The 21459-nt window shown below is 47.1% G+C and overlaps 2 protein-coding genes and 1 pseudogene across 2 annotated transcripts; 1 reads left to right on the forward strand and 2 right to left on the reverse strand.

Annotated features, from left to right (window-relative positions):
- Positions 1–1718: 1718 nt before the first annotated feature.
- On the reverse strand, positions 1719–3670 carry LOC123057860 (9-beta-pimara-7,15-diene oxidase). The gene is made up of 2 exons (XM_044480737.1): positions 2783–3670; positions 1719–2369 (listed from the first exon to the last, which is right to left on the reverse strand). The coding sequence occupies exons 1-2, from the start codon at positions 3668–3670 to the stop codon at positions 1719–1721; spliced, it is 1539 nt and encodes a 512-aa protein (XP_044336672.1).
- Positions 3671–11392: 7722 nt separating this feature from the next.
- Positions 11393–15178, forward strand: LOC123060235 (uncharacterized). Its single transcript, XM_044482839.1, has 7 exons — positions 11393–12102; positions 12522–12613; positions 12694–13394; positions 14193–14263; positions 14383–14472; positions 14575–14754; positions 14921–15178. The coding sequence occupies exons 1-7, from the start codon at positions 11698–11700 to the stop codon at positions 14948–14950; spliced, it is 1569 nt and encodes a 522-aa protein (XP_044338774.1). The 5' UTR covers positions 11393–11697; the 3' UTR covers positions 14951–15178.
- A 1317-nt stretch (positions 15179–16495) lies between these two features.
- On the reverse strand, positions 16496–19357 carry LOC123056763 (disease resistance protein At4g27190-like; annotated as a pseudogene).
- Positions 19358–21459: the final 2102 nt, after the last annotated feature.

The following is a 21459-nucleotide window of genomic DNA, read 5'->3' on the forward strand; positions in this document are numbered from 1 at the left end:
CACGTTGCGTGCTCACGTGTGTTCTGCTACAAACAATGCATGGGCTACATTCTGCAACGATTCTTGGTTTATGCCAAAAACTTTGCATTCACGTTGCAAGCTTTCTTTGGTGTTGCAACGCGCAAAGCTTTTTCTCGACAATTTTTCTGCAGTGGTTATTGGGGATTTATCACACACACAAATGTTGCATGTACGCAATAAATGTTTTTCTTCACGATCCGTACCTCCGCCTCCCGCAGCTATGCTGCCCAGATTTGATAGACTAAGATTGGACAACTCCCGAGGTGAACGATCGTTGGCTTCTATCATACGGCAGAACAAAAGGGCATGTTGTAATGTGCAATAGCATAATGCTTGGTTTCACTCATTCATGATGGGGCGAGTCAAATTACTAGGGTTTACCTCTCCTAGTATAGGCATCATAACAAATATCATGCACTGCCAATTTAACACGTAGATGATATGACATTGTAATTAAATAAGAAAGAGAAGATAGCAGTATCATTACAACTGGCATGGGATACATGCCCCGACCAGCCCGACCCGACCCGGCCTGAAAAAGCCCGACCTGGCCCGGCCTGGTCGGGGAGGGGGGGGGGGCAGGATCTGCTACAAATAATGAAGAGTGTGAAGGATGGGCGGACGACCATCACAAAGGGTTGGACTAAAGTCCTGTGTGCCTTCGGCATGGCAGAGGGCACAGTATGGGCATTCCTCTTCGCTTCCCTGGCAACTGGAATATTTTTCGTCTCTCTCTTTATCATCTTTAATACTATGGTGGTTCATCATTGTTTATGTGGTGCTTCAGTAATTCTTGAGCATATGCTACCTGAGAATTGAATTATGCATTGGTTATTGAACCTTTGTAAATAGGGTGTGTATATGATGGATATGAAATAAGGGATTGCCTACTTTCAAATTCAAATTCTGAAGAATTTAAATGGCAGGGATTAAATTAGTGAGAAAATTCTTCTCTACGGGTCATGGTTTGAGAAAGCGAAATGTCGATCAACCTTAAGATCAGAAATATTTCTCAGCTCACAGCGTGTGTGATGAATCCCTACCGGCTACCGCACACACGATTCGCTAAGGACTAACTGTGTAATTAAAAACAGCACACATATTTCTACCTAGGGGCGGAGCCAGGCTAGCACTAGGCCCCGTACTTGCTTCATTGCTATAGTGATCTATATTGTGAAATAGTGCAAACAATGCTACAGTCGACGAAAGCTTTCAGCAACATGACCCGAGCCTGGCCCCCTAGGCTTGGGCCTATGTTCTAAGCTTGAAGGCTGGGCCGGGCCCGGTCCTGAGCCGGTCATATTTGCTATTTAGTGAAGAGGCCGGGCCTGAGGCCCAAGGCCCGACGGGCTTTTGTAGTGATGGGCCGGGCTTGGGCCTAATTTTTAGGCCCGACGCTTCAGCCGGGCAGGGCCCGGGCCTTGGTTTTTTGCTTTGAACTTGGTTAGGCCCGGCCTGAAGCTCGGCCCGGCCCGAGGGATGGCCAGGTATAAGTATCATAGATCACCGAACAAGGAAATGGTAAATAGATCTTGTACAGAACTTTACATTAAGATTGTAAAATCGAATAAATAAGATGATACTATGATATATACTATACAACAGGATGGTAGTAACTAAAATAATATAATGCAATATGATACTATCCGGTGTGGGATGCCTACGACTTATTTATTATACTATACTACTAATGAACATCAGTGAGCTTTGCATTCATCAATCTCCTTGTGGATCGGCACATTATATGGTGACACCACCAGGAGCAGCTGGTTGCTTCTCTTTGCCGTCAAGCCTACAACGATGTCCATGTCCAGCTCATCCGGCTGCATTCCGGCAGGGAGGCTCCAGTCGAAATAGTACAGAAGTCGTGCCACGACGAGTTCTACCAAGGCCAATGCAAAGATGTTCCCAGGACACATCCTCCTTCCACTTCCAAATGGCAGGTACTCTAGCTGCGTGCCTTTGTAGTCCGCCGCGTTGTCCTCGAACCTCTCTGGCCTGAACTCCTCTGCATCCTGCCAGTACTCAGGGCTCCTCGCCATCGCCCATGCGTTCACGAAGACGCGAGTGCCCTCCTCGACCCTGAGCCCGCGGACGTCGCAGGTCTCCCTGCAGACACGGGGGAGCAAGAGCGGAACCACCGGGTGAAGCCTCATGGCCTCCTTAACTACCATCTTTGTGTAGCATAGCTCTTCCATGTGAGCCTCATGGTCTTCTGGGTTCTTGTGGTTGAATGCACACCGCACCTCCTTCTGCGCCTTGGCCATTGCGCTTGGGTTCCTTATGAGCTCCGACATGACCCACTCGGTGGTTGATGCAGTCGTCTCCGTCCCTCCAGCGAACATATCCTAATTAGTCGGTCACAAAGCATAGTTTTCACTTTCAGTGAGATGTCTAAGAAATTGATTGAAGTTCCATAATTTTGTTGACACAGAAATGTTTACCTTTCGGTCAAAATAATTTGGCAATTTCAGAACTACATGAAAATTCAAATATTTTCTCAAATCTTCCAAATATCTAGTTGAATATTTTAAGTGAATGATTCAGCCCTTTGGCTGAAATGCAAATCGAGTCACTGGTATTGACTGAATTTATTTTGGTGCTTGCTGAAATATTTCTGAAAAGTGAATTCTAGTGATTTTGTTGCAAATATTTCTGAAAGTGGAAGTGAAAACCATGTCACGGAGTTTACATGCACAAGGATGAAAATCCCGTTTCATGCTAGCATTTGAGAGCAGTTAGGTATTATCAGTCCACTCACCGCTATGACTGCCTTGATGTTAGTGGTGCCCATGGGGACCTCGAGCTGCCCCTCGTCCCTGACCCGAAGCAAGACTCTCAGGAGGTCCTCGTCGTCTCCGGTCTTGTTCTGCTCTCGCCGCTCCTCGCACTCCGCGATGATCTTGTCAAGGACCGTGTCAAGCTGCCGGCGTGCTCGCCAGAGCCGGCGCTTCATCCCACTGACGACGTCGACGAACGACAGAGACGGGAAGAGGTCCCCGACGCAGAGGCCCCCGCTGCTCCTGAGAATCACCTCGATCGCCGAAAGGAACTGCGCCTGCAGCTCCCCTGCGCACCCCTCGCCGAACGCCACCTTCGCCGTGACCGTGTTCGTGCACGCCATCACGAGGCCGCCGAGATTCACGGGTTCACCACCTCGGCCGGCTGAGCGGACCGTCTCGACGAGGCGCATGATCTCGCCGCCCCGGACCGGCGCGAACTGCCGGACCTTGCGCGCGCTGAGGAGCTCCGTCGTGCAGAGCCTGCGCATGGTCCGCCAGTACGCGCCGTAGGGCGCGAAGGCGACGTCGAGGTTCCCGTAAAGGCAGATCTCCGAGGCCAGGATGCTGGGCCGCGACGCGAAGCTGAGGTCCTTGTCCCGGAGGACCTCCTGCGCAGCCGCCGGCGAGGAGATGACGACGGCGTCCACCTGGCCCAGCCTGAGGTACATCACCGGGCCGTGCTTCTTGGCCAGGTCACGGAGAGCGACGTGCGGCAGTGGCGTGAGGAGGTGGTGTAGGCTTCCGATGAACGGGAGGCTCCATGGACCAGGAGGCCTTGCTGCTTTGGATTTGCGGCCAAGTAATAAGGACGACAAAAGGATCAAAGGCAATGAGATGAGCAGGAGGGTGGCTGTGGTTAGCTCCATCAGCGTGGAATTACTTCGTATTGCACAAAGCTCACTATTTTACCTGGGAAGAACAGCGAGAGAGCCCATCTTATAAGCCTTGTGATGAAGGCTGCAGTGGAGACAGTGCCTATTTGATTGTTCCAATTTCTAATATAAGTCACCTGTTTCGGGTGTGCTTCATTTGTCCGTTATGGAGTACTCAGTATTTCCTCTGGGATCAAAATACAGTGCCTATTAGATTCTTCTAACTTCTAATGCAAGTCAAATTTTACTTCCGGTGAATCTTTACAATAGATCTGATCTTTTCGTAAAAAAGACAAAATTTACAAAATTTAACCAGGTTTATGAAAAATAATATGAATAGACAAAAGTTTATTTTAGTCCCCCAACTAATTGACAAGTGCAGCTTTTGTTCCTTAATTTTAAAACCAGACAACTTGCACGCTGATCAAAATGCATGCTTTTATTACGTCTCTATCCTGAATAGAAGTGGTTTTGTTGCTGAGTTCGATGGGTCTAACTACCTATAGTTACATTTTTTTGTAGTTATAAAGAATATTGGGGGATGGGTTAGAGATGCTCTAACCATAGTTGGCAAGCCTTCTATAGACTCGGCGTTTTGATTTCTTATGCTTTGCTATTTCAGGTTTGTACTTTCCTTTCTATTTGACATTTTTTGCCTCTATTTTATTAAAACTACATCTTGTTTGGTTGGTTGGAGCTAATTAGATAAAGAAAATAGGAATTCGGGTTATAAGATACGAACCCACCTGTTTGGTTGTAGGGACTGGGGATCTAAAAGGATAGGGAGTGGGAGTTTAGAGTCTAACAACCCCCACCATTTTAATAACGGGGAAGGGGTGAAAATAGGGATAGAAATGATTCAACGAGATCTTGAACCTTCAATGTAACTTAAGTTGTCATCTCTTACTTTTTTCTTAATCATTTATGAATATCCACTAACCAAATAATGGAATAAACATCTCTCTTAAATTCTCAAATATTCTTATCATTCCGCTGCCAAACAAATGATGGGGATTAAAATGAGATGTCACATGTCTAATCCCACCATCACTCCTTCCTCTTAAATCTGAATCCCCTTGAAAAAAGTTGCCAGACACACCGTTAAAGGTTGTGTATGCATTTTGGCACAGAGGCCGGAAACAACAAATTCTTCTACTATTGGAGAACAATGGCTCAGAAGAAGGATTGGGAGAGGCTTTATTGTACTTCGCTACATGTTAGCATGGTATACAATTTTTTATTGAGGGCCTCTTGATTCTCATGAATTTTAAACCACGAGAATAGGGAAAACATACGAATAGAATGTCATGACACCTTAAATACTACAAGTATGTTTGGATGTTTAATTGTGCACATGAAAAATATAGAATTAGAGGATACCCCACGCGTTGTTGTGGGAATTGATTGATGAAAAATTGAGTTGATAACACAAGAGCCAAAATTAAAAGTAAATATGACTTATTATTTTTGATTAGGTATAGTTGTAACAATATTTATTGAATATAAGTAGAATAATTGAATGAAAAACATGTTTCAATGCATGGTTGAATGTGCTAGTGGGTCTTTTCTCATGCATGATTGCATTTCTAGGTGGGCCTTAATTATCTGATTGATAGTTGTATGGTGGGGTAACTTACATGTTAAGATAAGTAAGTTAGTGGGAATGACTTCCTTAGATATATACTCCCTCCGTTCCAAATTACTTGTCTTAGATTTGTGTAGATACGGAGGTATCTCGCACTAAAATGAGTCTAGATACATCCGTATCTAGACAAATCCAAGACAAGTAATTCGGAACGGAGGAAGTAGGATTCTTCACAAAAGGTTGAAATAATGCAAATTTTAGTACAAATGAATCCTAAGGGTGAAAATCCTATATAAATTTTAATCTTAAGAATCAAACAACTCATGTAGGAAAAATTACCGAGGATTGGAATCCTCCAAAATTACTTTTACAATCCTTTGAATCAAAGAGCCCGAAGCCCTAAACAACTTTTATGCCGGACACTCGACGCCAAGTTCTGGGGAAGCAATCAAAGCAGCTCACACGCTTATTAAGATTGATGATCCTCCTATGTTTTTACTATCAAACTTGGTAGAGGATGTAACTGTAAGTCCTTCACGTTATCGCGTGGAATGGAAGAGACGTTGACCTTGGATTCTTCACATTTCTATTGATGCTCAAGTTTGCAAAATAATACCCAGTTTTGGCATGTAGTGCGCTGAAGAATCTCAAAAGATTAATCCTCTGTACGGCCCGTGCGTATCATATCAAAATACAAGCTTAGAAGTCAGCTGTGCCATCTAATGAGCTAAGCGACAATGGCTGCTAAGGGCGTCTCTACCAAATATGGTATTGACATTGGTAGGAAAGATTTGGTGGCGGCTAAGCGTTCAAGTTTTATATAACAAGGCAGGAACTGAAGAAAATCCTCCAAAGTTACAGAAGCAGCCACGCACGCACGCTCGTGCGCACACACACAAGTAGAAAGGAAGAATTAACAGCAGGGCGTTTGATCTTGACTTCACGTGAAGGCATCCAATAGATAAAAAAAAAATTGCATTGTCCAGGGACTCTTTAATCATGGTGAACGGGAATCCTGCTTGTAGTGTCATTCTATCTCTTTTATTAGTGATAGTAGAGAGTGATGCTAATCGATCGAAGTGTCAACTCTTTAGTTGGTGATGTCAGGCCATGTCCAACACGGACGCTTGTCATAAGCGTCAGGATCCAATTCCCGTCTGTTTTGGCCACGTAGGCATGGTTTTAGAAACATATTCCAAAAATATATTTTAACAATATAGTGAATTTGTTCTAAATACATAATGAGCATTTTTAATACAAGATGAATAGTTTCCTACTCCCTCTGTTCCAAAGTACTTGTCGTGTAAGTATTTTGGAACCGTGGGAGTAATAGACGTCAGCCTTTCTTAAAACATTTAGCTGAAAAACACGATAGATATTTTTAATACATGGTGAATATTTTAGAACAATTTCCTAAGAGGTGTGTGAAAATCTTGGTTCTTCTATGGCCTTGCTCATTTTGTCTCTGTGCAATCTGACTCTTCTGCTTTAGTTTTCTTTGCGTGAATTTGGTGAAACTGAAAATGATTACCGGCTATCCAAGTCATCGATTTAGAAATTACAATGGTGACTTTGGTTGTGATTCAAAAAGAAGAAGAAAGAAAATCAACAAAATGTTTTCACTGTATTTTTTTCATATGTCATTTTAGAAGACTTTGACACCCCCAAGGCACTGTATTGTCCGTTTTGTGCAATCTGGCAAAACAATTTTTTCTTTTGGCGAGAAGTATAAGTTTTAGAATTAATTCCACTTTTTACATAAATCGAGGGGACCCATACAACAGTCTAAAGTCCGGCCGCAGAGGAGGCTCGCCAAGCGGCTTAGAGCATCTCCAGCCGTTCGCCCCCGGGCTAGAAAAAAGCGCCGCTTGGGAACGAACCGGTGATATTTCCGGCGTGGGGGCGATCGGCTTCCCAGCCGCCACCCCAGGTTGGCCCCAGACATTTAAAAAAACATAATTGGGCAAATTTCGATAAACACGGCATACATTCGGCGATATTTAGGCGGTTCACAGTTTTTTTACATATAGAGACATAACAATAAGTCTACTAAAAAGAAGGAAAAAAAGGCCGCGCCTATAGGCCGAAGAACTAGCTGAACACGCCGAAGTCGCTGCCGTCGTCGTCCTCCTTCTCCTTCTTCACGCGGCCGTCCCTGCTGGACCCCTGCCCGGGGTCCCCCTCGCGGACAGGTTTGGCCGGCGGTGGCACCTCGTCGTCGCTGTCCTCGAGAACGACGACGCCTCCCTCGTCACAGCCACGGCGCCGAGTGGCGATCTCCTCCAGGGCGCGGGGCTGGCGCTCCAACTCCGTCCGCGCCCAGTCCTCCCGCGCCCACTTCATGGCGGCCTTGTCGTCGATGGCAGCCTCGTCGTTGTGCTCGTGCTTCACGGGGTCCGTCCGCGCCCAGTCCTCCCGCGCCCACTTCATGGCGGCCTTGTCGTCGATGGCAGCCTCGTCGTTGTGCTCGTGCTTCACGGGGCCGAGCCCCGGCTCCGTCTTCGGCCTGACGAGGCGGGAGGATAAACCGCCGCTACCCTCATTGATGACGACGCCGTGGTTGCGCCGGCCGAGCGGCGTTTACGCTTAAGAGCATCGGTGCCCCGGGGGAGTGGGAGGAGGAGCGGGAGGAGGAGGAGGACCCGCCCAGCATCCTCCTCATCACCCATGGACCGCATGTCCGGCGGGGGACTGGGGCGGCCGGGTACGTCAACGGCGGGTCGTTGCCACCCTCGAGGTACTCGAGGACGGCGTGCAGCATGCGCCGGGGGCGCCCCACCACAGGCGGCGGACATCGCTGTTGTTGCGCCCCCTCGCCAGTGGCACGTTGTTGGTGGAGGCCAGCCGCTCTGCCTGCCAGCTTAGAATAACGCCGCCCACGCCCCGTGGTTGCCGGCGTCGTACTACGGGAGGGCTCGCTCCTCCTCTGACAGAGACGCCCGCGCACGGTCGATCTTGGCCTGGAAGTAGTGGGGGTGCTCGACGTCGGGCAGCGGGGGGACGGGGACGCCCTCGGGGCTGAGCCTCCACCGCCCCGGCGCGCGCATGTCAGGAGGCGCCGGGTAGTATGCTTCGTGGAGAAGATGCGCTTCTCACTCGTGCAGAGAGCGGCGGCCGAAGCCATCGGCCACCGCCCCATCGCTGGGGAACCTTTCGCCCATCGTCTGTGCATGCACGGGGAGAGAGGGGGCTCCGGGCTGGGTGTGTTCACCGGCGAGGCAGGGGCGGCTTATATAGCGGCCGGGGGCGGCGTCGTGTGTACGCGCGGCGGGGAGGGGGCGCGTCGCCTCACCGCATCGCCTGTGAGGAATCAATGGAAGACTGACCGGCGGCAGCCTTGCATTGATTACTCGCGGAAAATCGAGGCGATGAGGACGACGAGGCGCAGGGGTCGCTGACTCGGCGGGCTCGCCGTTCTTTCACGCTAAAATCAGTTTCCCCGGCGCCCCGGGCGCCCCCAGCACATCAGGTTCGGCCTGAGTCCGCCGCCGCCAGTTTCGGCCCAAACCGGCGAAAAGGGGCTTCTGGGGTGCGACTGGGCTGATTTTTAGACGTGGTGTTAAAAAATGACCTTGGGGGCGTGGCTGAAGATGCTCTTAGTTTGCGTTCGTTTGGCATTCCACATGCATGCCGTGCTGTCGGCGTCCGTCTGTGATGGCTAGCCGGTGGTCAAGCGTATTGGCGTCCATGCTAGTGCGTCGCGAGTGTGACATCGGGCTCGATCTGCCGAAGGTGTGCACAGGGTCGATCCTGAGATTTCAGGGGCCCAAGGCGAAACTATACGAGTCCATTTACGATACATCAACCAAATTTCGACAGTATATTTTCATGGTTCGATACTACACTAAATTTTTGGTAGTATATTAATTAGTTAGGTGCATTTTTGGCAGTTCATTGTTTGTTTCTGTTGTGTGCTGGCGGGAGGGCCAGCTACGGCGAGGACGTAGTGGAACAAATTCCTCAGGTCCGTCGTGTTGGGAGGGACTATTCCTCGAGTCGTCGGAGTTCACTGACCGTGTTCCCCCCGCGACGTCCGTCCCTCTCCATGACCACAGCCGCATCACAAGAAGCTGGTCTCGAATACAGACAGCCGCATCACAAGAAGTCGGTTTAATTAATTCTCATAAAAATTAACCAGTATGTCTTTGAGGAGAATTTTGCCTGATTCATTATGACCGTTGGATCAAACTAATACTACCCGTTATATGGAGTAGTATGATGTACTGTAAAAAAAACTCAAGATATATATGCAAGCAAACACCGACGACAACTGGGAGGCTGGTTGTTGTCGTTGTTCCCCTTGTTTGTCTGTTTAGTTTGGTTCTTGGTTGGTAGGTAGCTGCTTGTTTCTTAGCAGATTTGTCCACGTTCAAGCAGAAGATCAATCTCGGTACGATCTTCTTTATTGAAACCTCTATGGTTATATAAAAGTATATTAAAATGAGGAGGGTATCAACACCCATACTTCTATAAGAAATAAGGGTTGGTGACATGCAAACGATCTTGAGTTCTTGACCATCTAATACAGTCAGCCCCAATGGCTCCTGAATCATTTAGACCTTGTATATTACTGTATATCATAATTGCACACATCTAAGAGGAAGCTAATAGGCCGAGAGGAAAATAAAAGGAATTGTTTGATTTTACGTGCTTGCTGAATTTCAATTGCCTGAAAATATTTGAAAATCTCATTCACTAAAATTGGCACACCGGTAACCGTAAAGTTACCCTTTTTGGAGTTGTGCTTTTTTAGTGAAATATTAGTGCAATTTCTTGTTCATGGATTATATTATATATGAAGTGACGAACGGCTCATGTAGCACCCTGATGACCAACGGCGCCACTTTCACACAACTCCACGTGGAAACATGCATGTCATGTGGGTGAAATAGATGTACTCGCAAGGCTTACAACATACCTAAGCTAGTTATGCGACATGTTTCAAAGGAAGGGTGGATGGTTTAGCGGTAAGAACTAAGCATGCCTTGTCTTCCTCCCTCGCATCTCTCACGAGGAAGAATCCATGAGGCGCTCAAACAGTTGGCAAGTTTTAATTACTAAGGTTAAAGTTGTTCTGTGATTAAGTCAACAAGATCCAAGTCGTCCAAGAACATGACTATTCGAGTAGATTTATCCCCACGGAGGTGTGGTGCACCAAATGTACCCATACACGTTCATCCATCTCTTGCAGTACGCTGGTTATTGGCACATTATATGCATGAACCGATGGAGGTGGATCGACACGACACTCCCCTACGCTACATCCAAGTCCAGGAAGCAACCTGATTTAGTCCACACCAAATCGAGAGCCCGGCCGTAGTTCCAAGTCGGACCCAATCAAATGCGAGGGGTTCCAACTTCCAAGGTGAATGTTGCCCCGAACCAGAGTCAACCCTTTGTATCAGCTCCACTAAGTTTACGTATCACCAAGGGATTTCTCATCGGTGGCACAAAAGTATGAAAGGCAAATGGAAAACCCTAGCTGCTCGGTAGCTCGTGTAGGCCAAGACCAAGGGCCACCACCACTGGTGGCCCATACACCTCCACTCCTCGCCGTCATCCACTAGACGCACATCGTCACCGTCGGGATCCTCTGCGCACATGGCCCTAGTAAGCCTAAGTTGCCTTTTTTTGGAGTTGTGCATTTTTAGTGAAATACTAGTGCAATTTTTTGTTTGTATTTATCTCTCTTTCTCTCTTTGTCTCTTTGGTTGAACGTTGACCCAAAAGCCAGGAAATGTTACCTAGATTTCAAACAGGAAAAAAACAGCTAACCTAAGTCTAGCCTCCACAAATTGGCCAGGTCAACGACGACCGAAGACCACAAGTTTGGGTCAATAACTTTGATATCGACAGCGCATGGTTAGCTCACAAAACATACTCCCCCGATTAGTGATCTAAAAAGTCTTGCACTCCCAGTACTGCATTTCTTTACAGAGGAAGTTAAATCTGCAACACGTGCGTGCATTCTAGGCTTGCTCAATGTATCTGCTAAATGTGGATTATTGCTGCTCAATTATAGCACAAAGCAAGTCTAAAGAGAGAGATCAGATCAGATGGGTAAAACAGTATCCTAGGGGAGGCTCCTTTTTAACCCACCACTACTCCTACCAGCATTCCTTTTCACTTTTGTTGAGTCAGCCAAGGCAGCCCAGCCAGCCAATCCTTGCTCAGCCCAGCTCTGCTAAGCTGCCTCCCCATCCTCCTCCCTCCTCCCTCCTGGAGGATTCTTCCCCTCCTCCTCCGCCTTTCTCCGCCCAGCAGAGATTGCATCCGATTCCAGTTCCAGACCCAGCTCCATCCTCCTCCAAACCCTAGACCCAAGCAATCAAGCAGTCCGTCGCCTTCACCTCGTCCCCCTCCCCCATCTTGCCGTCTCCGTCCATGTGACCGACTTTCTTGGCCCAAGCAGCAGAGCCGGGGCGGAGCGGCGGCTATGGCGGCGGCGTGCGCGGCGGCGCGGATGTTCGCCTACAACGCGACGCTGTGCGCGTGCGACCCGGGGTACTACCTGTCGCCCAACGGCACGGCCTGCGTGTCCCTCCCGGCGTCCGGGGACGGCAACACCTTCGCCGACTGGCAGGTCGGGGCCGTCGGGGCCGGGTCCCGCAACCAGACGCTCTACTTCCTGGCCCCGGTCCTCTCCCTCGACGCCGTCCGCCGCCTCACCCAGTCCCAGGCCGTGCTCCTCTTCACCGCGCTCGTCACCCTCCTCTCCTGGCTCGCCTTCTGCGCCGCCGCCAGGCTCGCCGGCCGCGACCCCTCCGGCAACAAGAAGCTCTTCCGCGCCCGCTTCTGGATCAGCCGCCTCGACTGCATCTTCGACACCCAGCACTGGGCGGTCAGTACTACTCCTCACTAACATCCATTGGTTGATTGATTTCCTTTTTCGTTGCACACATTATTTCCAGAGGCCAAAGCATCCACACATTCATCGATTGCTTTCCCTTCTTGTGCCACACATTCAGTAATTAATCAAGCAAGCAAAGTAGGAATTTCCGGATAAATAAATAAAATTACTGTTACAGCTTCGTTTGCTTCGCCTAGGCGTCTTGGATTGCTTCGCCTTCCCCCAAGCGTTTCCTCCTACTTTTCCTCCTGGTTGGCTGCTTGCTTCCGTGTGGCGAATTGGGATTGCCTTTTGAAATTTTTACCATTATTTGCCTGCTGTGTAACACACGTGTACTCTTGTCGCAATCAGCATATCCATAATATATCTTTCTGATCTGAAAGTAGGTTGCAATTGCTGTCCAAATGTAGGCTGACCAGCAAGTGCTCAAGAAGAGGAAGACAGAGCTGGGTGGGATGTGCTCGGTTGCTGCCCTCATACTCTTCATTGGATTAGTCACTGTGTAAGTGAGCTTCACAAAATTCATCTAGTCTAGTACAATACTCAACTGGAGTGATGCTCACTCGAAATGTGTTGATGCAGGCTGCTGTACCAAGCCATCAATAGGCGCAACATCGAAGTGCATCGAGTCAAGCCGGCCAACGCTCCTGATCTCTTGGCTTTCGTCAACGACATCGAGTTCCACATCACCACCATCTCGAGCATGTCCTGCTCCCAAGTGACCCCGCCTTCGATGATCGCGATGGGGACGCCCGGGTTCATGGACTTCAGGGTGTTGCCTCTCTCGACGCTCTTGACCTACAGTTGCCAGAACACGAGCCAGGGGCCGTCTATCACGCTCAAGTGCAGCGGCTGCAGAATGCCTCCAAGGGACCACTACGTGTCCTGGCAGTTTGTTGACCTGCCGAGGCGACCGGCGATAGCTGTTGGCTTCCAGTTCAACCTGACTACCAAGCAAACCGGGGACGATGAGCACGTGAGCTTTGTCAGTGGGACCATAAACTCTGACAACTATGGCGACGAGAAGCTCAAGACATTCAGAGGGAGAGACTCCAACGTGCTCAAGATTCAGCTGTTTCCCCAGATATACAACAAACTTAACAACTTGAAGCTCTTGCAGCCGCTGCTTCAGGACTTCACTCCAGGGTCTACCTTTTCGGATGTCAGCAGCTTGAATGCTTCCCTGCAGAACCCTACAGATGGAGTATTAAATACTACGCTCTACATAAGTTATCTTTCAGATTACATCGTGGAGATTAGTAACGAAAGTGTCATAGGCCCAGGTGAGTCTCTTATGATGACAAGGCTGAGCATTTTTCTGTTTGATACTCTGTATGTGCTATCTTTCCAGTCTATTTAGTGCCCAAGTCTTTTTTGCTGTGCGCATGATTTGCTAGTAACCGATTGCTTATGGTTATGGATTATTATAGCAATATTGCTTCAGATTGAACTACTAACTACCATATGAATAGTATCAAACATTTGCTCCATGATAGGTTTTCCAAATCCTAGAGGATATGTATTTAGTAGTGTGTGGCTAATTAAATTTGATCTTGATCTAGCTGTTTGATTTGGTTAAACATAGTTATAGTTATACTAGTTTAAACTGATCATGTTACTGCAGATATGAATATATGGTTACAAAAGGCTTTCTACTTGTAGCATATAGGAAATTTGCTTCCAGCTCACAGCGGGTTTCACTTAGTAGAACCATCCTCCATTGTTATTTCCTGAGACTAAAAGTAGCTTAACCCTGAATCCCTGGCACGGCAACAAATCCTGAATTTCTTCTCCAGATATGAAAGTACTTAAAACAGAAGCAACTTATAGGTTGTGTGATATTTCTCAAGACGATTTTCCACATGCCTGCACACCAAATAGGCCATAAACAATAGCCTTGTGCCGTTGCGCGCCCCGTAGATACATACTTTTGTGGTTATAATGAGGGCCCACTTGTGAGAAAGTTGGCCCAAGTGTCCAACAGAACACCCTGGCAGTTATATGGGTTGTGAATTTGAGCATTAGCTACCTAATTTGTGCAGTTTCCATTTCTATCATCTAATAGCGATTGTTTCATGCAGTCAGTATAATTGCGAGTATTGGTGGCCTTTATGCCTTCAGTATAGCGATATTTCTCTGCCTCATGGCTCAAGTAAGTTCATGGACAATTTACTGTTTTTTTTTACTTTGTGACACTGAAAAAAAGGAATAAGCATGCGACGACGTGTAAACTGATTTGGTATGCAACTGACTATTATTTGGACTCTTCAGTGTGAAGCTAGGATAAAGAAGCTCCGTAATGAGGATACAAGAATGCTGAAAATTCTGAGCAAACGGCGAGCTCAACAGAATTGGGATAAGGTGAAGCATTGCTTGGTCCAACGATGAACATCATATAATATACATGGCATCCATGGGGCTGCATCTCTGATTAATAAATGATACTGATTTTGTTGTTTATAGGTGAGAAAGTTTGTGATGTATACCTGGGGCCCTAGCAACTTGGATCCAAGTGACAGAAGTGGCAAGTACCCTGAAGCTTCAATGATGGATTCTCTCCATGAATCCTTCCACAAGAAAAGAAAACCGACTAGACGAGCTACCTCGATTGCTACCAGAACGATGAGAGATCATCCTGATGTGGTAAATTAAATGCCCCTTTTTAATAGTGTCTACTGATAAATTTTGTGCACTATAGTACTATATCTAGTTTTGCAAGTTTGTGTTGTTATTCCATTCAGTTTGTCGAATCCTACTAGTACTTTTCTTTAGAAAAAATCTTACCTTCTGTGCATGATACCGCGTGCAGGGAGCAATTGACATCGAAAGAGCTGGGTAAATGCAGCAGTAGACAACAACCTTGACGCGCCTGTATGGACGACTCCTGCAGGAAGAAGTTTGTATGGTTGAGTGACGCGACCAGCCATACCGGAGATTCTTTTATTTTTGTCAATATGATCTATCTCAAGGCAAAAATTGTACAGCGGTAGGTAGGTTGTAAAGTTGCAAATAGCTTGATTTCGTTGGACGGGCACGATTCCTTTTCTTAAGCATGTGATGAATGGACTCGGCTCCCCTGACGTACTGCAGGGCGCAGTTGGGTCACTGACAGGTGGGCCAACTTGCTTTCGGGCCCACCTGCCAGTGGCCCAACTGCGCCCTGCAGTATGTCAGAGGAGCCTCGTCCGTGATGAATGGGATTATGGATGTGTGACTGGATCTCCTTTTCTTTTCAGCAATTCATCCATCCATGTGAACTTGCAATAGCCTAGAAGACCCCTTTTGTTGTTAGTTCCTGTAGTGGATTACTTTATGTTTTTTTAGAAGGGGATAACTTTTCCGTGTTCCCTCCTTTTATGCCACCACTGAAAGGTGGAACTGGATCAATTATGTCAAGCCATTTAGTTGGGAATCTTAAAGTAGATGGCAGTAAATAAATTAAGGGTGTTGTTTTGCTGAAGGAGTAAACAGCCCTCTGCGGTACCTAAAGTTAACATGAGTTGTAAAAATCACCATAACATTTTCACAATTGTGGCTATCAAATCAATCAACTGCCACACACAAAATGCATAGTTGTTGTAATTTGACTATTCGTTATGTATGATGAGCCTTTTTCCCCCGAGAAAATAATGTCTAACAGGAGTAAACTAATACTCCTTTTGTTCCCCCCTTTGTTCCTTTATTAGCACTGCAAATGCGCACTACAATTCGGAACTTTAGCAACAACAAAACAAGGGACTATAAAGAGGAATGGAGGGAGTATTTGAGTTGCATGGGCTGACCAAATTCTCCAACAAATTTCCCAAGTAATTCCCTTGGATGGTGCGCAACAAAGTAAATTCATAAAATTTGGAGGAATGAAGACAGTGAGTAGAGGGAAGTCCATTGAAGTTCTCAAAGGAACAAAATTCAAACACTTGTTAGATTCCCTATAAGATGTGGAGGTCAAAAGAATGCATTCCATATAAATTTTACAACCCCCAATCCTATGCAGGGACACCTATTTTTCCCTGATGATCTGGCCAATTATCTCTTTCTCCTGTTTTTTCCTGATGCTCTTGCCAAAATACAGTAGGGAAAGGATCATAGTGCAGAGTTTTATAAATTAAAAAAACATGTACATAGAGAATATTTACAGGTATGCAGAGAGTACAGGAAGTGTTACAAATTATGTTGTATCCAACCTTTGAAGTTATTCGAGTGCTTTTGTACTCTCTGGATAACCAGAGTAAGATCCTCTCTGAAATTTCTGAGCCATCTCTCCCAAGATAAAGCAGAGAGCACAAACAGCCCCGATTGCCCAGCAAGTACCCTGGGGATGACTGCATTGCACGTTGAGGAGCGCAACAACGCCGCCGAAGAGCATCGCACCTTTGATGTCATGTCACGATATCAAGAGCCGCTGGCGCCAAATGCTACGCTGAGGCACCACTGCACCTCCTGTCAGTAGCTTACCTGACAGACAACAGACAACACCTGAAAAGCAACTCTGAGCACCTTGCGAGGCATCACCGCCAACACCGGAAAAAAGAGAAGCCTGGAAGGTTCGTCCTTCAGTTGCAAAATGCGGTAGCAAGGGGCCCCAGTTCCTAAACAGTATCCAGCGCTTGATACTTCCATCAACCCAGACTAAATCATTCCACCATTGCGTTTCTCCTATTATCGTTGCGAAGAATGGGTTATTTTCAGTGACACCAATGGGGATTCCCTTCAGTTTCGCACAGCCCTTCACCTTCAAGTCCTTGAGAGACGGCAAGACCCCTCCGCAGATGCAGCTAAGCTCTGGAAGCTCCCACAGCTGCAGCGACTGTAGCCTCGGAAGAGCATGTTCCGTGGCGACCGATTCGTCTAACACTCTCTCCAAGCTGTCACAGAACCTTATTTGTAGGCTACGAAGATTCAGCAGGCGCAGGGATGAAGGAAAGAGGAAGTTCAGTTTTGGACAGCAATCGAGGAGCAAGTGCATCAGACAACTGAAACTAGTCAAATCTTCCATCCCTTGGCAGAAGTATGCTAAATTATCCATGTTAGAGATCCATATATTCTGCAATTTGACCATTGTAGCCACTTCTTCCAGTAAGAATATATTCTCCAGCTGGTGACAGTCCTCTACCCAAAGTTCTTGTGCTGCTGTCAGTCTTCCGGTATTCAGCGTCCATACCAGATTTGTCAGTGTTATACTTTTTAATGATATTAGCTCAGCGTGTCTAAGAATCCCTTCGAGATCATCAGGATTGCTGACACATTTTATCTCCAAAACCCTATCGAAATCACCTGACTGTCTGTCCATCAAAGAAAATTTTGTCCTCCATACTTCAAAGCCATTGTCCATTGTTTGGTCAGAGTTTAAAGGGGAGATAACTATGTGAAACTTTCGAAAGCAGTTTGACCACAGTGTAGAGTCTTTGTCCAAAGACAAAGACTGAGCGAAGTTGGCCTGACTTGAATAAATGTATGTTTTTCCGTCCTGGTTTACATCTTGAGAGACCCTCATGCCAAATCTGTCAGACAACTCGAAAGTAAGTCCACGCGGCAACCAAAGCATGGCCTTCCAATCCACCGGATCCTTACTTACTCCTATCTGGAGGTTACTGACGGCACCTGTTTTTGAAACTCCATAAGGGAACTTGATAAATGCTGTTGTATCACATGAATTGTGGTTTGTTTCTGTAGTTTGCTCAAACTTGAGGCATGGGCAATCTTGTAGCAGAAGTTGGTTAAGCTCCATGCACGCAGCCAGGGATGGCAAGCATTCGATAGAAGTTCTCGAAAGGTCGAGGATCTTGAGCAACCCCATACGGTCAAATGATCCACATTCTACCCTTTTTAGGGAGCCACAACCTGATGCACTCAGTGCCTCCAGCATCTCCAGCGAGCCTATGTGCTGAATTCTCTCCAAGTGTCCACATCCAACCAGTAGCAGCAACCGGAGGTGAAACAGACGAGAAATGGACTGGGGAAGGGTTCTGATTGGAGTGAAGGACAGGTCTAGCACTCTAAGCATTCCCACGCGGCAAAAGAATTCTTCCGATATACTTCTCATATGGCGGTTCCCTCTTAAAAGTAGCGTCGAAGTTGAAAAGCACTCATGACTTGGGCTTGCACGGAGTTCTTCCTTCACTGTGTTGTTCATCAAGGAAATCCTTCTGCCAAACTTGGCAAGAAGATACTCAAATGGAATGTCATTGTTGGGGTATTTTTCAGGCTGCTCCACATAGCCATTCTCACGTCCAACTTGTGATACCGTCTCTCTGATGACATCATGGATGCGGATATGATGGTCACCCTCAAAATGAATCAAACCATGCTTTAAAAGCACATGGAGAATTTCCTCACCATAATAGTTAGCCTCATGAGAATCTCTAGCTTCTTGAATGATACCATCCAGCTTCCATAAAATGATCAGGTCTTAGACAGGAATTGCTTCATCGTCAGGGAAGAGTAGGCAGTATAGGAACCAGCGCCTGGCAGTATCACTAGGAAGCCGACGGTAACAAAACTTTACAAGGCGAACCATTGTGGTGAACACTGATATCTTGGGTCCTAGAGCCACATAAGCTTCACTTATTAACTTGCTCGACTCTTGTGCAGGCATATCACACAGTGCCCCAGCCAGTAAGATAATCGACAATGGCATGCCAAAACAGTTGTCAACTAACTCCAGATCAATATCCTTGCCGATCTTCTCGCGCAGTAGGTCATATGAGGCCTGATCTGTGAGTGGTTTTGGCGATATAAGTATAGCTGGATCCATGACTGAAACTGTCCTCCCGGTTCTTGTGGTCACAATGACCTTTGAACCTAAACTCTGCTCTCGAGGACATGGAATCCCCAATTTCCCTAAGATGTTTTCCTCGACAAAATAAGCATTGTCGAGAACCAACAAGAACTTTCGTCTCGTGAGATGCTCCTTGATCATCACCCTAATTCTCGACGATAACAGTTCTGCACCAATGTCAATTAAAAGACATGTGGCAATCTTCTCAGTGCACCGTCTCAGACTACAACTTGTAGACAATGAAACCCAGATATAGGTATCAAAGCGATTAGAGTTCCTTGCGGTTTCAAATGCCTCTTTTGCCGCCCATGTCTTTCCCAAGCCGCCAATGCCCTCGATGGCAACCACTTCACCTTCTGGACGAAGAATCAGGCAAAGCATGTCTTGGAGCGTTATCAACCGATACCGTGGTACAGTAAAGCTTGGCAAACGAGTCCTTGATTTCCTAAAACAGCAGTAGGACGCCATGGCCGGCACACCTCCTATTTTGTCAGCCCTTGTGCTTGGGTTGCGCCTGGAGTCACAAGAAATCAGCTCGTGTACCTGCGTGGCGGACAAGTTCTTGCATTGTTAACTAGTCAATGGTGTTGGCTAATGTGTGAACTTGTTGCCAAATAGTATGAAATTCCAGTTCTTGATAATCTAGGTGTAGTTGACGCCCTTAGGCAAATATCCTTTTTCAAGTTTGCACCTCAAAGCAGCATCCCGGTTAACTGAAAATAATTACATTTCTTTCCATGAAAGAAGAGAACTGAAACAAGCTGTTGTGAAGGCTACATATGATATGAGAGAATTCACCCTTTGTGTGCGCAAAGCTTCGGGAGGTAAATTCAAGAGAACATGCTAGATAATTCCTTGTTGAGACTGATGAAATATGGGTTCTCCTCCTTTAATAAGAGACCTTTTACAGTACATCTAAGATATATGGGCCATCCACTTTAGTGGACCAACGCACCAGATTGATCAATACTACCGCACAATTTGTGCAGTATATTAAGGCATTAAGGGTATTTTGGGTAGTTCACAAATCAAACTCAGCTCCCCGAGGACACGCCGAGGTTATTGACGCAGGCACACCTTAGGCTGGTCATAGTGGGGAGTAACTTAGACTAGTAACATACATATGTTACTAGTTTATGTTACTACCTTCATAGTGGGTAGTGTCATAGGTGTGGTAACATAGTTGCCTTCATTTATTACTTTGTAGACTCATTATGCATTGGAAACCGCTATGTGATGGTAACATATTATGTTACTCTATTTGCCTCTCTCCTCATTAACTACTTGCCACATCACCATTTTTGCTTATGTGGCATCTATGTTACTACCTATGTTACTCCCACTATGACCAGCCTTAGCGAGACGACGCAGCCGCGCCGCGCCACGCCGTTCGGCGGCGATCTACTCAGACGCGTAGGAACTGCTCTCTAAATCGCACGGAGCCCCAGGCCACGGACCACACCTCCATCCGCTGCCCTGAGATCACTTCCTCTCTGCGTCGTCAAGTCAACGACTTCCTCTCCCTCACGTAGATAGCTCAGTCCTTCACCTCTCTCTCCACTGTTAGATGTGTGTGCCTGCTGATGGATGGTGCGCATCTGTGCTAGCTTAGTTCTGAATGTGTGTGTGCTCGCGGGATTAGTAGTGTGTGTGGTGGATTGGTGATGGATTAGTGATGAAATACTCAAAACGAATCGATCCAGCGGCGACATAGGCTTGCCACTTCAACCAGCGGATCTTCTGATGTGCGCGCCGGGAGGAGAGCAGGCAGCGTCGGCACGGCGGAGGTTGTGGGGCCGGCGGCTTGCAAACGGCTTTGGGAATTGGGATGGCGAAGGTTGGGGGCTGCGCCCTGCATGCTGATGGGCGGCGATTATTGGCCACGTCGTGATGGTGGAGCTTGGCGACGACGGCCTGTCCGCTCCGATGATTGTAATTAATTAGATGATCATATTTTAATTAGTTAACTGAATCATTGCAGTTAAATCTCAAAGGACAGATTTACCCCTGATAAAGAATTACCAAGACCGTTGGATCGATTTAATACTACTCATTATATTGGGTAGTATGATGCACCGTAAAAAATCTTTTTAATAAACAAAATAGGCGGACCGGATCCGGTCCCTAGCTTAGGTCCATTTGGCAACATGCATAGCTAGCTAGCAAGCAAACATGGGGAGCACTGATAAGGATAACAGATGCAAAGGTTGTTGCACTTGCACGCCATTGCTCCATGTTTGTCTTGCAGAGAGACAATGCCTGAACTGCAGGAGCGGCGTGCTGCTACATGGTACGTATGGGGTTGTTATTCAGTAAGTCTGACTCAGCCCATCTTTCCTAGAAATCGGCAAGAGTCTGCGACCAAGGGCGGGCAGAGCACACAGGGCTCCCCGTGAATCGTCCCGGATCGGGTTCCCCCTCGCGTCGGAAGCTCGGACGGACGGACAGCTGAAATCCAAGGAAGAACAGGGCTCACCTTCGGCTGAATGGAGGCGAGCGGTGCTGATGCGATACGTGCGGCCTTTCTCCAGAAGCCGAACGCGACCCTGATGATCCGCTGGCGCAGAGCT

The sequence above is a fragment of the Triticum aestivum genome, chromosome 3A (assembly GCF_018294505.1).
Source record: "Triticum aestivum cultivar Chinese Spring chromosome 3A, IWGSC CS RefSeq v2.1, whole genome shotgun sequence".
Classification (NCBI taxonomy): domain Eukaryota; kingdom Viridiplantae; phylum Streptophyta; class Magnoliopsida; order Poales; family Poaceae; genus Triticum; species Triticum aestivum.

Excerpts from the sequence above, each read along its gene's own strand:
- LOC123057860 (XM_044480737.1), bottom strand. The coding sequence starts at position 3,670 with ATGGAGCTAACCACAGCCACCCTCCTGCTCATCTCATTGCCTTTGATC. Across the intron at positions 2,370-2,782 it reads ACATCAAGGCAGTCATAGCG|GATATGTTCGCTGGAGGGAC; the intron begins GTGAGTGGACTG and ends CCGACTAATTAG.
- LOC123060235 (XM_044482839.1), top strand. The coding sequence starts at position 11,698 with ATGGCGGCGGCGTGCGCGGCGGCGCGGATGTTCGCCTACAACGCGACG. Across the intron at positions 12,103-12,521 it reads TCGACACCCAGCACTGGGCG|GCTGACCAGCAAGTGCTCAA; the intron begins GTCAGTACTACT and ends GTCCAAATGTAG. Across the intron at positions 13,395-14,192 it reads CGAAAGTGTCATAGGCCCAG|TCAGTATAATTGCGAGTATT; the intron begins GTGAGTCTCTTA and ends TGTTTCATGCAG.